Consider the following 15,678-nt stretch of genomic DNA (forward strand, 5'->3'; position numbering starts at 1 on the left):
TGTAGGTGGGTTCTCAGATACCCTGTGTTGTAGGTGGGTTCTCAGACACCCTGAGTTGTAGGCGGGTTCTCAAACACTCTGAGTTGTAGGTGGGCTCTCAGACACCCTGTGTTGTAGGTGGGCTCTCAGACACCCCGAGCTGTAGGTGGGTTCTCAGATACCCTGTGTTGTAGGTGGGTTCTCAGACACCCTGAGTTGTAGGCGGGTTCTCAAACACTCTGAGTTGTAGGCGGGTTCTCAGACACCCTCAGTTGTAGGTGGGCTCTCAGACACCATGTTGTAGGTGGGCTCTCAGACACCCCGAGCTGTAGGTGGGTTCTCAGACACCCTGTGTTGTAGGTGGGCTCTCAGACACCCCGAGCTGTATGTGGGTTCTCAGACACCCTGTGTTGTAGGTGGGTTCTCAGACACCCTGAGTTGTAGGTGGGTTCTCAGACACCCTGAGTTGTAGGCGGGTTCTCAGACACCATGAGTTGTAGGTGGGCTCTCAGACACCCTGTGTTGAAGGTGGGCTCTCAGACACCCTGAGCTGTAGGTGGGTTCTCAGACACCCTGTGTTGTAGGTGGGTTCTCAGACACCCTGAGTTGTAGGTGGGTTCTCAGACACCCTGAGTTGTAGGCGGGTTCTCAGACACCCTGAGTTGTAGGTGGGCTCTCAGACACCCTGTGTTTTAGGTGGGCTCTCAGACACCCCGAGCTGTAGGTGGGTTCTCAGACACCCTGTGTTGTAGGTGGGCTCTCAGACACCCCGAGTTGTAGGTGGGCTCTCAGACACTCTGGGGCCTTATTTATGAAGGCCTTGCGTCAGTTATGCGCTGCCGGTGCGTCACTTTTTGTGACGCACCAGCGGTGTAAAAAATGTGCCTCGTTGCGCCATATTTCAAAAGTGACGCATCTAGGTAGATGCGTCACTTTTTAAAGCCCTGTGCAACAATATACCTGCGTCAGGTATAATGTATGCAGAGGGGGCGTTCCCCCACAAAAAGCCTCGTAATAGTGACGCAGTGAAATCTATGAGATTTCACTGCGTCACTTTTAGGACGCTGTTGCGTCAAAATCTTGCGCCTGCCTCACAGCAGGCGTAAGACTGACGCAAGCCCTTTCACATGGGGCTTGCCCCATGTGAAAGGACGCATTGCTGGAGTTGCGTCACTTTTGCGACACACTCCAGCAATGCGTCACTTTTGCGCTTGCAGATACGTCAGAAATACTGACGTATCTGTAACTCCTTGCGACATGATGCGTCATACATTAAATGTGACGCATCAGGAATGTCGTAAGGAGTGCGCAGTGAAAAGTGACGCATCGCTGTTTTCACGCAGCGATGCGTCACTTTTCATAAATGAGGCCCACGGTATCTCTGCCAGGAGCATCCGACATACGGCTTCGGTCCCAGGGGTCCAACTATTCTGATGGCTGGGCAGAGACTGGTGCAACTTTGTGACGGCGGAGGATAAAGCTAAGTTACTACCAGCAGCGGTGAGCCATGGACGATAGTGCAGACAAACTGAGACCTGTTTGCATTTTGTAGACATGGGGCCTCATTTATGAGGCTGTGCGTCACTTTTACGCCGCCAGTGCGTCACTTTTTGTGACGCACCAGTGGCTTAAAACATGCACCTTGTTGCGCCATATTTACAAAGTGACGCATCTAGGTAGATGTGTCACTTTGTAAACCCCTGCGCCACATTATACCTGCTCCAGGTAAAATGTATGCAAGGGGGGCGTATTGACGCAAGGAAGGGTCGTAGAAGTGACGCAGTGAAATCAATGAAATTTCACTGCGTCACTTCTAGGACTCAAATGCGTTGAAATCTTACGCCTGCCTCACAGCAGGCGTAAGACTGACGCAGGCCCTTTCACATGGGCTTGCCCCATGTGAAAGGACGCATTGCTGGAGTTGCGTCACTTTTGTGACACACTCCAGCAATGCGTCACTTTTGCGCTTACAGATACGTCAGAAATACTGATGTATCTGTAACTCCTTGCGACATGATGCGTCATAGATTAAATATGACTCATCAGGAATGTTGCAAGCAGTGCGCAGTGAGAAGTGACACATTGCTGCTTTCACGCAGCGATGCGTCATTTCTCATCTGTAGGTGGGCTCTCAGACACCCTGTGTTGTAGGTGGGTTCTCAGACACCCTGAGTTGTAGGTGGGTTGTCAGTCACCCCGAGCTGTAGGCGGGTTCTCAGAGACCCTGTGTTGTAGGTGGGTTCTCAGACACCCTGAGTTGTAGGTGGGTTGTCAGTCACCCTGAGCTGTAGGTGGGCTCTCAGACACCCTGTGTTGTAGGTGGGTTCTCAGACACCCTGAGTTGTAGGTGGGCTCACAGACACCCTGTGTTGTTGGCGGGTTCTCAGACACCCCGAGTTGTAGGCGGGTTCTCAGACACCCTGAGTTGTAGGCGGGTTCTCAGACACCCTGAGTTGTAGGCGGGTTCTCAGAGACCCACAGCTGTAGGTCATGTCCCAGGGCACTCTGGGCCCAATTCACAAAAGTAAACTTTGACTAAAGGTCTTAGTAGTAGTAAAGTTAGGGGCAGGTTTACAAGCTCCTTGCGCCACCAGTGTGCCACTTTTTGTGGCGCACCGGCAGCGTATTTCACTGCCCCGTATTTACAAGCACTCGTAAAGCCACCCTGCGTGACTTTTCCTGTCCTTGTAAAAATGACCCCTGTACACGCCGCACTTTCCATGAGAGGGACATTCCATGGGTGTTGCTGTGGGTGTTCCCACGCAACACACATGGAATCAGGCACAGCTCCAGATTTACGAGGAATTGTAAACCTGGAAACGGGTCAGAATGCTACGCCACCCTAGGGTTTGGCATAGGGTGGCGCAACGAGGAGAAATGTTTTCATTTCTCCTAGTTTTTTCCTCTTTCAATGTGTGGTGCATTCTACAGCATGCATTGTGAGAGGAAAATGCCTGCAGAGATTATTTTTGTGCAGGAAAATGCCCTTTCCTGCACAAAAGCAATCTCCCCATGATGCAGGCATCCATACACAATGGTGCAAGGGTGCTCGCGCCGGCGCTTGGCAGCTGTTTTGCGTGCCAGCACAGGGGAGAGCACAGGAATGAGACATCTTGTAAATATGTCGCATTCCTGTGCCCTGAAAGTGCTGTAGCGAGACGCAGCCCAAGGGCTTGGCTTTCTGCGCTGCGGCACTTCCTTGTAAATATGCCCCTTAGATTTTTGGTCTAAGTTTACCTCTGTGAATCGGGCCTTCTGTGTCTCTCCACCTCTGTGACACTCATTCCGTTATCTCAGACACTAACCAGTGCTTTCTCCTTGCAGCGGCCGCACCATTGGAAGACGATGATAAGATTATTGGGGGCTACACCTGCAAACCCCACTCCCAGCCCTGGCAGGTGTACTTCACCACCAGTGGGAGAGGCTGGTGTGGGGGGTCTCTGATCAGCGAGTACTGGATCATATCAGCAGCCCATTGCTACATGCCGTGAGTAAACCCTGTCTAGTTCAACCCAAGAGGGGTGAAGACTTAAAGACAAGAGAGACTGAGAGCATAACGCCATTAGTGGGCTCAGTGTTATGTTTCCTAACCTAGGCATAAGTAGCAGAGCGGCCTTTACCATACATTTGTCCTACTTGCTCTACATCACAGTTCTTGCACTGACCTTTTACCCAGTTATGTGCTGAATAAATGTCGATACGTTTCCTTGAAACCAGGCTCATTTCTTATGCATGAGGATTCTTCGCATCATATCTGAACCCCCTGCACACGACGTACATAACAGGATTAACATACTATCGCCATCCTCGGGCAACAGAGCTACTTTGCATAGTTACAATTATTGATTTATGTTCATATTCGTACTCACGACATATCGATTGTGGTAGAACGCCCGAGGCTGCCTTTTTGATATAAGAGCACTGCACCTTAATTAGGTAACCAGAGGAGACGCTTCTATGCTGAACCTGACACAGAGGTCCCTGCACGCCGAGACTTCAGCTCGAATCGGTCTGACATCCCTTACGGGGTGTCCTACTCGTGACCAAGACGGGGTCCTTCTTCCTCTCCCATCAGGTAATGGGATAGCTCTTTCCTTGGGGAATCTTCTAGTGTTTTGGCTGATGTAGATTCTTTAAAGGTGCTGCAGGAGTGGCATTAAAAGCTGTTATACATAATGGTAGCCTCCGGTCTTGTAATGAAATCTTGGCTTTGCACCCACGAACATGCTAGGTACACTCTGCATTGTAGGAGTACGTAAAGATTACTGTTTTCATGTATGTCTGCATATATTCATTGCTTTAGCACCAAGGTAGAAATGTATCTACTGTTCTCTCTTTCGGTGCTGTAATCTTTTAAGCTACTGATTGTTGCAGCAAACGTGTTTTATATTAGAATGGTGCTGGTTCAATAAATGCTTATTGAAAAACGTCCCCAGCATTTTATTCTGTGTATCTCTCTGAGACAAAGTGAGCATGAGTCCCTGAGCGAAAAGCACTGTACAGTTTCCATGACCCCTGAGGGGTCAGGGTTGTCATGTTTGATAGTTGCCAGAAACTGTGAGCTCCCTTGTAAGGTGAGGGGGCTTAATGGTGGAACTGTGAGATAGCTGGTCTAGAGACTAACATGTCCTTTGGGGGTATCTTGAATCAGTCTGGTGACCAATTCCATAGTTCATGTTGTCACACAAATGCACAGATCCTGTGCATTTTTAGGAACAACACGACATCAGGACATAACACCAAGAGGGGAGGGGGCGGAGGACATAAAGCAAAGAAGGGACTTTGGAAATTAAGCCAAGAGGAGGGGAGGACCTAATGCCAAGAGAAGGCTGGAAAGTTGATGACTTAAAGACAAGAGAGGGCTGGACGGCTGATGACTTAAAGACAAGAGAGGGCTGGACGGCTGATGACTTAAAGACAAGAGAGGGATGGACGGCTGATGACTTAAAGACAAGAGAAGGCTGGTGACATAAAGTGAAGAGGGGGCTGAGGAATCTAGCGCTATTCTCACCAGGAACCTCTTTCTCCTACATTATTGAATTTACATGCCCTCCTTCAATGAAACCTTTTTCCAAACCTTAAACAGATTTTGTTCTGTTCAGTTCCACTTTATCATTGTCCTCTCGCCTTGGAATACTCTTGCAAGGTTCTTTTCTCCTCTGGCCTTTTTAACCTTGCTTTTGGGCCACTGAAACCCTTATGAGTCTAGTCTTGATTTAATTTGGCTTTATACAAACCACATCTACTTGCCATTTTTCTTTATTCAATTGATTTTGAAAGCCTATGTTCTAATACAAGACCTGAGTATTTCTTTTATTTCCACTCTAGTTTAGTCACTTATAGACAGCACTTGAGTCTAGTTCAGCACCCTCAGATTCAATTATTCTAATGGGTCAATCTACTTTGGCTCACGCTGGGACAAATATTTCCTCCTATGTCCTATTTTCAGTATTGGATCAATCATTTTATGATCTGAAATGTAATGTTATTCAAATGATGTATTGCGTTTACACCATGTGTTAATTGGTAGTCAATACCAAACCATTTAAATCTGTACTCTATAAAAAGAAACTTATGTTAGAAAATATATTATTTCTGCTGAATATTTTTTTCAGTGGTAGATTTCTTATTGCAAATAATGGGAACAGCGATGGGCTCCAGAGTAGCCTCCTCACTGATGAACTTATAAATGGAAGCATGTGACAAGGAGAATAGATTGTTGAAAAGAAAATGAAAGGTTAGTTTGAAAATGTACTTGAGGCACATAGAGAACTTTATATTGTATGGATAGTGTTAGAATTGGGGGTCTCTGGTTGGCACAGGTATGCACTTGTGACAAGCAGGGACCCTCTCCTCTATGTCAGGGCAAGGGACTTACTCTCAGAAATAACCCCTGCTCACCCTCTAGGCAGCGTGGCGCGAGCAGACAAGGCTAAACTCCAGGGTACACAGGGTTAAGCATTTAGTGCAACACACACAATAAATCACAAACCCACCACACAGGGAAACAAGACTGTAGTTTTGTAAAAAATATATTCCTTTATATATAAACTCTCAAGCAGGCTTGTAAATACAGTCTTAATGATTTCAGGATGACTCCAGTTACTCTTAAAATACCACAGTTCTTAGTATTCCAATGTTCAGTCTTTCAAAAAGGGGTTGAATACCTCTACAAACCACTTCCCTGTTCTCCAGGCACTGTCTTTAGGGGTAATATACTGCAAGTTCAAGGTCTGGGCCCTCTGGAACGCTCCTGTGCGCTCTGTACGATTACCAGCAAAAGGCCCTACCGAATCTCATGCATCCCGCGTGAGACGCGTACGCTACAAGCGAACCAAACTGGGTGTACGAGTTGTACCAGACTCGTGCGCCTCGTACCAGGGCATTTTTGAGCACACGCGCCGCACGGACACTGCAGTCCGGAGCGCTGGGTTGGGCCAGGCGTACTTGGGGCTGATTTGCGCAGAGCGAGGCGGGCGAGTCTTTGGTTGGCAGTCAGACTCGCACCGGTTACAGGGTACAGTACCTTTGGTCTCGGGGGTTGGGGCGGACGAACACAGGCGGAGATCGGGCATCCCACGTCGAGGTGCGCTTCTCCTTCATTGCGAGCTACGGCTCGAGAGCACAATAGATCCCACACTCGGAGGGCAGCAGTGCGTTGGGTGTCTTGATCTCACGGTCCGTTCCGCGTTTGAAGACCGAGGGGGCAGCGGCTTGAGGTGAATCCAGCGGGCGGCGCTGTCAGCAGGACGTCGTTCTGGAGGGGCGAGTTCAGGTGCAGGCAGTCCTCACGATGTGCTTTACAGCTCGGGGGCCACAGCCTCACGTTGTTTGGACCGGACGGTCCATTCTTGCGGTGCGAGCTCCGGCTCGAGGTTGCAGCAGGTCGCGGTGTTTAGGCCAGGCGAGGCAGGGCTTCACAATGCTAGTTGCGGCGCAGTCGGTCAGAGGTCACTTTGCTTGGCGGGATGGGGCGCACATGCTCTCAGAGTGCGGCACATATTCGCAGTCGCACTTAGTTCTCTGGATTCAGCGCTGAAGGGGGAAATAAACCAGTAGCAGCTTCCTTCTTCAAGGGAGGGGTAGCGCACACTGTTCCTGGAGCGCAGTTCAGGGGGCAAGTTCACAAGCAAGCCCTTGGAGATTGTTTAAGATGCACAAGTGATTAAAAAGTCTTTCAGTCTTTTCTTCCTCTCTCCTTTACAATTACAATTTACTGTAGGGAGAGCATATGCACTTTAGCACTGGTCAGCAGTGGTAAAGTGCCCAGAGTCATTAAACCAACAAAAACAGGTCAGAGAGAATATTGGAGGAAGGCAAAAAGTTCAGGGATGACCCTGCAGAGAGGGCCAAGTCCAACAGATAGCCTGGGCGTAGTTTACAGAATTTTGCTATGCGGAACTCCACGAAGTTACAAAAAAACTTTCGAGGACAATGCTCTTCTAGGGCATGGAGAAGAAGACCACCGTCAGGGCGTGGCCAGAGCTGCACTTGGTATTCAGCGAGTTCAGGTCCAGGGAGAGAGCGTGATGCAATGGTAAGTAGAGGGGGGCAGGCAACTCTGGCACCGAGGTGCTACACCCAGGTGCTACAAGAAACCAAACAAGGAGGCAAAACAGAACAAACTAAGGAAAAGGAGCCAGGCACCTCCCAGCAATATGTGTTTACAAGGAAATTAAAAGTCTCATTCAAAACAGTGAAGGACACAGCACTGCAACCTGAGTGGAGACACAGCCAGGGGGGTGTGGGAGTACAAAATAACCAGCGCTCCTTCCAGGAGTAGAGTTCACATTAAATGGAATACCTAGTACAAATGAAGGTATTGACAGGGCAATGGGAGAAAGGAGAATACAAAGATGACAGTTTGTGGAACTGTGAAAATGACCTCAAAGGAATGACTAGAGACAATATATTGCAATTTGATTGAAAAAAACATAACTACCTAAAGCTGTGACGTGGCACTGTAACACGGTGCATGGAACAGGGGTTAAAAGAATGTACAAAGAGCAGGCCCCCAGGCGCTCCCAGGTGGCCCCAGGTGTTCCCAGGAGCTCCCAGGTGCTCCCCTGTGATCCAAGGTGCTCCGAGGTGCCCCCAGGTGCTCTCAGGTGCCCACAGGTGCTCCCAGGTGCTTCCAGGTGCCCCCTGGTGCTCCTAGGTGCTTCCAGGTGCTCCCAGATACCCCAGGTGCTCCTGAGGTGCTCCCATGTGCCCCCAGGTGCTTCCAGGTGATCCCAGGTTCCCTTAGGTGATCCCAGGTGGTCCCAGCTGCCCCCAGGTGCTCCCAGGTGGCCCCAGGTGCCCCCAGGTGCTCCTAGAAGTTCCCAGGTGCTGCCAGGTTCCCCCGGATGCTCCCAGGTGCCCCCAGGTGCTCCCAGGTGCCCCAGGGGTCTTCAGGTGCCCCAGGTGCTCCTAGGAGCTCACAGGCGCTCCAGGTGCTCCCAGGTGCCCCCAGGTGCTCCCAGGTGCTCCCAAGTGCCCCCAGGTGCTCCCATGTACCCCCTGGTGCTCCCAGGTTCTCCCAGGTGCCCCATGTGCTCCCAGGCTCCCAGACGGTATTCACCTGTTACAACGCATTTTTTACAACGCACTACCACTACAACGCAGGCATTACAACGCATACCATTACAACGCATAGCGCTGGGGGGCGCTCTAGGATAAGAGGTAAGTTTAATTTACTATCCAACACCTTCCCTAGGGTCCACGGGGACTGGAGTTAGAATAGTAAATTATACTTACCACTATCCAGCACCCCAAAGCGCTATGCGTTGTAGTGGTATGCGTTGTGAATACCGCGTTGTAATGGTATGCAGAGTAAAAGTATGCGTTGTAACGTCATACATCCTCCCAGACGCCCCCAGGGGCTCCCAGGTGCCCCCTGGTGCTCCCAGGTTCTCCCAGGTGCCCCCAGGTGCTCACAGGCTTCCAGACGCCCCCAGGTGCTCCCAGGTGTCCCCTGGTGTTCCCAGGCTCCCTATCCCCGATGTTCCCCATGTTCCTTCTGTTCCAAGTACACCTTTACATGAAGGTTCCCTCTGTGTTCTGTTGTCTCCCAGAGGTCTCATATATGTTCCTGCATCTTTCTTCTTTAGAGCATCGACACTGGTGGCCCACCTGGGTGAACATGACACCACCCGCGCAGAAGGGACCGAGCAGCGCCTCCAGGTGGCCAAGGCCATCATGCACCCAAAGTACAGCAGCTACAACGGCGACAACGACTTCATGCTGGTCAAACTGGCCAACCCGGCAAAGTTCAACGCTCAGGTGCAGCCCATCAGGATGGGCGTGAACTGCCCTGCCGCGGGCAGCCAGTGCCTGGTGTCCGGCTGGGGCAACCTGCGGACGTTTGGAGGTGAGAAGCACCCCAAGCAGCAGGGCAGGGGCGGGGCTGAGCTGAGCACTCATCCTCTTGGAAATGTTATGATAAAAAATATTTTCCTCTTTTAGAGAACAAAAAAGGGAAACACCCTTTTTTATGGATATTTATTTTAATGTTGTTATGTACAAATTGTTGCAGTTTTAATTAACAAACAATAAAGATATTCATTCCTCCTCCACAGGACATTATAGCACCAGCCTTATGGTGCTGACATTCCCTGTGGAGCATTATGGGTTGACATCACCACATCCTGTTAGGCTGGCAAGAGTGACGACATCACCGTCCCATAGGCTGGACAAGGGCAACAACATCACCGTCCCTATAGGCTGCCAAGGGCAACAACATCATCATCCTTATAGGCTGCCAAGGGCATTGACATCACCGTCCCTATAGGCTGCCAAGGGAAATGTCATCACCATTCCTATAGGCCTGCCAAGGATGATGACATCACCATCCATATAAGCTGCCAAGGGTGATGACATCACCATCCCTATAGGCTGCCAAGGGTAACAACATCACCGTCCCTATAGGCTGCCAAGGGTAATGACATCACCATCCCTATAGGCCGGCCAAGGGCAACAACATCACCATCCATATAGGCTGGACTAGGGCAACGACATCACTATCCCTATAGGCTAGACAAGGACAGCGACATCACTGTCCCTATAGGCTGCCAAGGGCAACAACATCACCGTCCCTGTAGGCTGGACAAGGGCAACAACATCACCGTCCCTATAGGCTGCCAAGGGCAACGACATCACCGTCCCTATAGGCTGCCAAGGGTAATGACATCACCATCCCTATAGGCCGGCCAAGGCGATGACATCACCTTCCCTATAAGCTGGCCAAGGGCAAAAACATCACCGTTCCTATAGGCTGGACAAGGGCGATGAAATCCCCATCCCTATAGGCTGCCACGGGTAACAACATCACCATCCTTACAGGCTGCCAAGGGCGATGACATCACCATCCCTTTAGGCTGCCAAGGGTAACAACATCATCGTTCGTAAAGGCTGCCAAGAATAATTACATCACCATCCCTATAGGCAGGCCAAGGGCGATGACATTACCATCTTATAGGCTGGACAAAGGCAACAACATCACCATCCCTATAGGCTGGACAAGGGCAAAGACATCACTGTCCGTATAGGCTGCCAAGGGCAACAACATCACCGTCCGTATAGGCTGACAAGGGTAATGACATCACCATCCCTATAGGCTGGCCAAGGGTGATGACATCATCATCCCTATAGGCTGGCCAAGGGCAATGACATCACCGTCCCTATAGGCTCCCACTGGCTACAACATCACCGTCCTTATAGGCTGCCAAGGATAACATCACTGTCCCTATAGGCTGCCAAGGGTAATGACATCACCATCCCTATCGGCCGGCCAAGGCGATGACATCACCTTCCCTATAAGCTGGCCAAGGGCAAAAACATCACCGTTCCTATAGGCTGGATAAGGGCGATGAAATCCCCATCCCTATAGGCTGCCACGGGTAACAACATCACCGTCCTTATAGGCTGCCAAGGGTGATGACATCACCATCCCTTTAGGCTGCCAAGGGTAACAACATCATCGTTTGTAAAGGCTGCCAAGAATAATTACATCACCATCCCTATAGGCAGGCCAAGGGCAATGACATTACCATCTTATAGGCCGGACAAAGGCAGCAACATCACCATCCCTATAGGCTGGACAAGGGCAAAGACATCACTGTCCATATAGGCTGCCAAGGGCAACAACATCACCGTCCGTGTAGGCTGCCAAGGGTAATGACATCACCATCCCGATAGGCTGGCCAAGGGTGATGACATCATCATCCCTATTGGCTGGCCAAGGGCAATGACATCACCGTCCCTATAGGCTCCCACTGCCTACAACATCACCGTCCTTATAGGCTGCCAAGGATAACATCACTGTCCCTATAGGTTGCCAAGGATAATGACATCACCGTCCCTATAGGCTGGACAAGGGCAACAACATCACCGTCATTGTGTTGACATGTATGTTGGCGCATTGTTCTTGTTTACATGCAGACTGTGTGACATTGTACAATGTGACTGTTTTGGAGGTGCTGGATTTAGATGCGGGACAGTGGACATTTGGACTACATGATGGATGTGCAGTTGTACGTGTACATTTCCATCTCACAGTTTCTAGCTCTGTCAGATGTAGTTGGCCTGTTTCTGCGCATGTGCGGTGCCAGTTGTGTCCTCTGTTCTGCAGTGTCGGTGTTGCACTTTGTGCCATATTGTCATAGGATGTGCTATTCTTGCTATGTGTGTGTGCTGCAGTGTGCTACGGGGATGGGGAACATGACCCTGGGTGATTGTGGGTGTGCAGTGTGCTACACATCATTGTGCATGTATGCCATTGTGCCCTTCTCCCCCTGTCCCCCCAGTCCTTGTTAGTTACTCACCCTGCTAATGTTGTGTCAGGACCCCCTACTCCTTGCACCATCTCCACACTGATGACTGTGGCCTACGTTTCCTCCAGCTCCTCCTGTGGTGTTGGACTCCCACCTCCTGTCGCCGTTGCTGCCTTCCTGTTGGCAGTGGCTTTGTGCATGGTTTAGATTTTCACATCATGCTAGCGCCTCTTGGCCTCCTCCATTGACCTCCTTGACACTCTGACTGCATTCATGGTTGTCAAATAGTGGATCAGTTGTTGGTAGTGTTCTTTCACCTCAGTGACGCTGATCTGGCTTTTCTACGGACTGCATGCCGTCTTCCGCTCACTCTTCTCTTTGGCCTTACCCGACCCCGTTGTTCCTTGCTGGTGGTCTGTGGGCCTAGTGGGGTTCATGTTGGCCTCTGCATGCGGTCCGGGTGCATCCATGTTGCTATGCACTTTGGATTGTTTTTGGTGTGTTCTTTTTGTTGTTTTTATATTGCATTTTCCCATCAGACGCTTGTGATTTGCAGGCCTGTAGTTGGTTTTTACTGCTTTTTGTATCGCAACTAACCTAATCGCAACTTTTTTTGTGTTTGTGTTTCACATTTTTACGGCATCCCGTTGACTTTATCGCGGACATTTGAGCCGTTGTTGGGAGCCTATTGCATTGTGCCTCCATGTTGTGAATACTTAGTTAGCACAGCGTCATTTTCCCACAATAGATTGCGATGTTGCAAGTTGCGTTAAGTTACTTTTGCGATGGTTATCACACGTTCTTGAGATTATCCCCCTCTGTACTCTGACTGTAACCTGTGTCTCCTTTACAGTTCAGTACCCGGAGGACCTGCAGTGCCTCGATCTGCCAGTCCTGTCTAGCGCCTCCTGCCGTCAAGCCTACCCTGGACAAATCACAGACAACATGTTCTGTGCCGGGTACCTGGAAGGGGGGAAGGACGCCTGCCAGGTGAGATGAAGCCCTGCATGCTAACCTGACTGTCAACATTCTAAACATCTCCCACATCCTCTCCCTGTGAGTATCTCCCACATCCTCTCCCCGTGAGCATCTTCCATATCCGCTCCCTGTGAGCATCTCCCACGTCACCCACACTACGAGCATCTCCCACATCACCTCCCTGTGAGCATCTCCCACATCATCTGCCTGTGAGCATCTCCCACATCATCTCCCTGTGAGCATCTCCCACATCATCTGCCTGTGAGCATCTTCCACGTCATCTGCCTGTGAGCATCTCCCACATCATCTCCCTGTGAGCATCTCCCACATCATCTGCCTGTGAGCATCTCCCACATCATCTCCCTGTGAGCATCTCCCACATCATCTCCCTGTGAGCATCTTCCACATCATCTGCCTGTGAGCATCTCCCACATCATCTCCCTGTGAGCATCTCCCACATCATCTGCCTGTGAGCATCGCCCACATCCTCTCCCTGTGAGCATCTCCTGCATCCTCTCCCTGTGAGCATCTCCCACATCATCTGCCTGTGAACATCGCCCACATCCTCTCGCTGTGAGCATCTCCTGCATCCTCTCACTGTGAGCATCTCCCACATCATCTCCCTATCAACATCTCCTACATCACCCCAGGAGCATCTCCCACATCACCCACCCAATGAGCACCTGCCACATCGCCCTCTCATGCACACACACATGCACACACATGTGCACACATGCACATACACAGACACACAACCACTGTCCCACCAACCACCTACAAGAACCTGTACACCTCCTTTCCCATACACATGCTAGATACAGGTTGAGCTGCTTCCTCTGTGAGGCAAAAGCACAGTCCTACCCAGAAGAACCCATTCTGTGGCATGGGGGAGCATGAACTAATTCCCCTCTCTGCAGCCCACAACAGGACATGCTCCACACCCAACTCCCCCTGTCCAACACAGCCTCCCTCCTGCTCCCATTTATCCCCTACTCACATCAAGAAGTAAATGGGGTTTAACTTGTAGTTGTGGAGCACTGGCATCATGGTGCTGCACAGCACCTGCAATTATAGGCGTGGAGTTTGCACCAGCGCCATGCAACTTGTACCCGGCGCCATAGAGGTACCAACGGGCACAAGCAAGCAGGCTCAGAGAGCGACACCTAAACGGACACTGATGGCACCCATGCAGAGACTGAAAGAAACACAGGTACCCGGGCACATGGGCCGCTTGAGGTGAAGTCACCTACGAACACACAGACACACAGAAATAAATCATGTTGCCAGCATGAAAGCACATGGCAATCACAGCAGCAGTGTGGTGAGATGTCCGGCTCGCAAGCACACAGCAGTGTGTCCAGGAGCAGTACCTTTCCGGCCTGTTTCTGCACATCTCTTGCCTCTTTCTGTACCTGTGTTACCTCTTTCTGCAGTTATCTTGCTCTTTCTGCACACTTCATGCCTTTTTCAGTACCTCTGTTGCTTCTTTCTGCACTTATCTTTCTTCTTTCTGCACCCCTTGTGCCTCTTTCAGCACCTCTGCTGCTTCTTTCTGCACCCCTTGTGCCTCCTTCTGCACCTCTGTTGCCTCTTTCAGCACCTCTGTTGGTTCTTTCTGCTCTGCTCTTGCTTCTTTCTGCACCCCACTTGCCTCTTTCTGTACTTCTCTTGCTTATTTCTACACCTCTGTTGCTTCTTTCAGCAATTCTCTTGCCTCTTTCTGCACTTCTCTTCTTTCTTTTTGCAACCCTCCTGCCTCTTTCTGTACCTCTCTGGCTTTTTTGTGTACCTCCTCTACCTATTTCTGCATCCCTCTAGCCTATTTTTATACCTCTGTTGGTTCTTTCTGCACTGCTCTTGCTTCTTTCTGCACCTCACTTGCCTCTTTCTGCACTTCTCTTGCTTCTTTCTAAACATCTGTTGCTTCTTTAAGCAATTCTCTTACCTCTTTCTGCACTTCTTGTTGCTTGCTTCTGTACCTTTCTTCCGTCTTTCTGCACCTCTGTTGCCTCTTTCTGCACTTCTCTTCCTTCTTTCTGCACACCTTGTGCCTCCTTTTGCACCTCTGTTGCTTCTTTCTGCACTGCTCAAGCCTCTTTCTGCATCTCTCTTGCCTCTTTGAGCATATTGTTTGCTTCTTTTTGCACGTCTGTTGCCTCTTACTGTACCTCTCTTGCTTCTTTCTGAACCTCTGTTGCCTCTTTCTGCACCTCTCTTCCTTCTTTCTGCACACCTCGTGCCTCCTTTTGCACCTCTGTTGCTTCTTTCTGCACTTCTTTTTAGTCTTTCTGCACTGCTCAAGCCTCTTTCTGCATCTCTCTTGCCTCTTTGAGCATATCGATGCTTCTTTTTGCACGTCTGTTGCCTCTTACTGTACCTCTCTTGCTTCTTTCTGCACCTCTCTTGCCTCTTTAAGCACCTCTTTTGCTTTTTTTCTGCAGATCGCTTGCCTCTTTCTGCACCTCACTTGCGTCTTTCAGCCCCTTTGTTGCCTTTTTCTGCAGAACTCTTGCCCCTCTTTTCTCTTTCTACACCTCTCTTGCCTCTTTCTGCACCCCTGTTCCCTGTTTCTGCACCTTTTCTGCCTGTTTCTGCACATCTCTTGCATCTTTCTGTACCTGTTACCTCTTTCTACAGTTCTGTTGCTCTTTCTGCACACTTTGTGCCTCATTCAGCACCTCTGTTGGTTCTTTCTGCACTTCTCTTGCTTCTTTCTAGACCTCTGTTGCTTCTTTCAGCAATTCTATTGCCTCTTTCTGCACTTCTCTCCCTTCTTTCTGTACCCCTCTAGCCTCTTTCTGTACCTCTCTTGCCTCTTTGTGCATCCCTTCTACCTTTTTCTGCACCCCTCTTGCCTCTTTCAGCACCTCTGTTGTTCTTTTCTGCAGATCTCTTGCCCCTTTCTGCACCCCTGGTCCCTGTTTCTGCACCTTTCCGGCCTGTTTCTGTACCCCTGTTGCTTCTTTCT

At 50.1% G+C, this 15,678-nt stretch overlaps 1 protein-coding gene across 2 annotated transcripts in view; it reads left to right on the plus strand.

The window, feature by feature from the left end:
* Positions 1–15,678, plus strand: part of LOC147666178 (trypsin-3-like) — a 41,840-nt gene that overhangs the window by 13,010 nt on the left and 13,152 nt on the right. The window contains exons 2-4 of one of the 2 annotated variants that reach the window (XM_086949243.1): positions 3,304–3,466; positions 9,072–9,331; positions 12,586–12,722. In XM_086949243.1, coding sequence (XP_086805369.1) covers positions 3,304–3,466; positions 9,072–9,331; positions 12,586–12,722 — 560 coding nt within the window. Of the gene's footprint in view, positions 1–3,303; positions 8,268–8,870; positions 9,332–12,585; positions 12,723–15,678 lie in introns of both variants that reach the window. The other variant, XM_086949244.1, reaches the window with a different exon arrangement.

This window comes from Lissotriton vulgaris, unplaced genomic scaffold (genome assembly GCF_964263255.1).
Source record: "Lissotriton vulgaris unplaced genomic scaffold, aLisVul1.2 SCAFFOLD_848, whole genome shotgun sequence".
Taxonomy (NCBI): Eukaryota; Metazoa; Chordata; class Amphibia; order Caudata; family Salamandridae; genus Lissotriton; species Lissotriton vulgaris.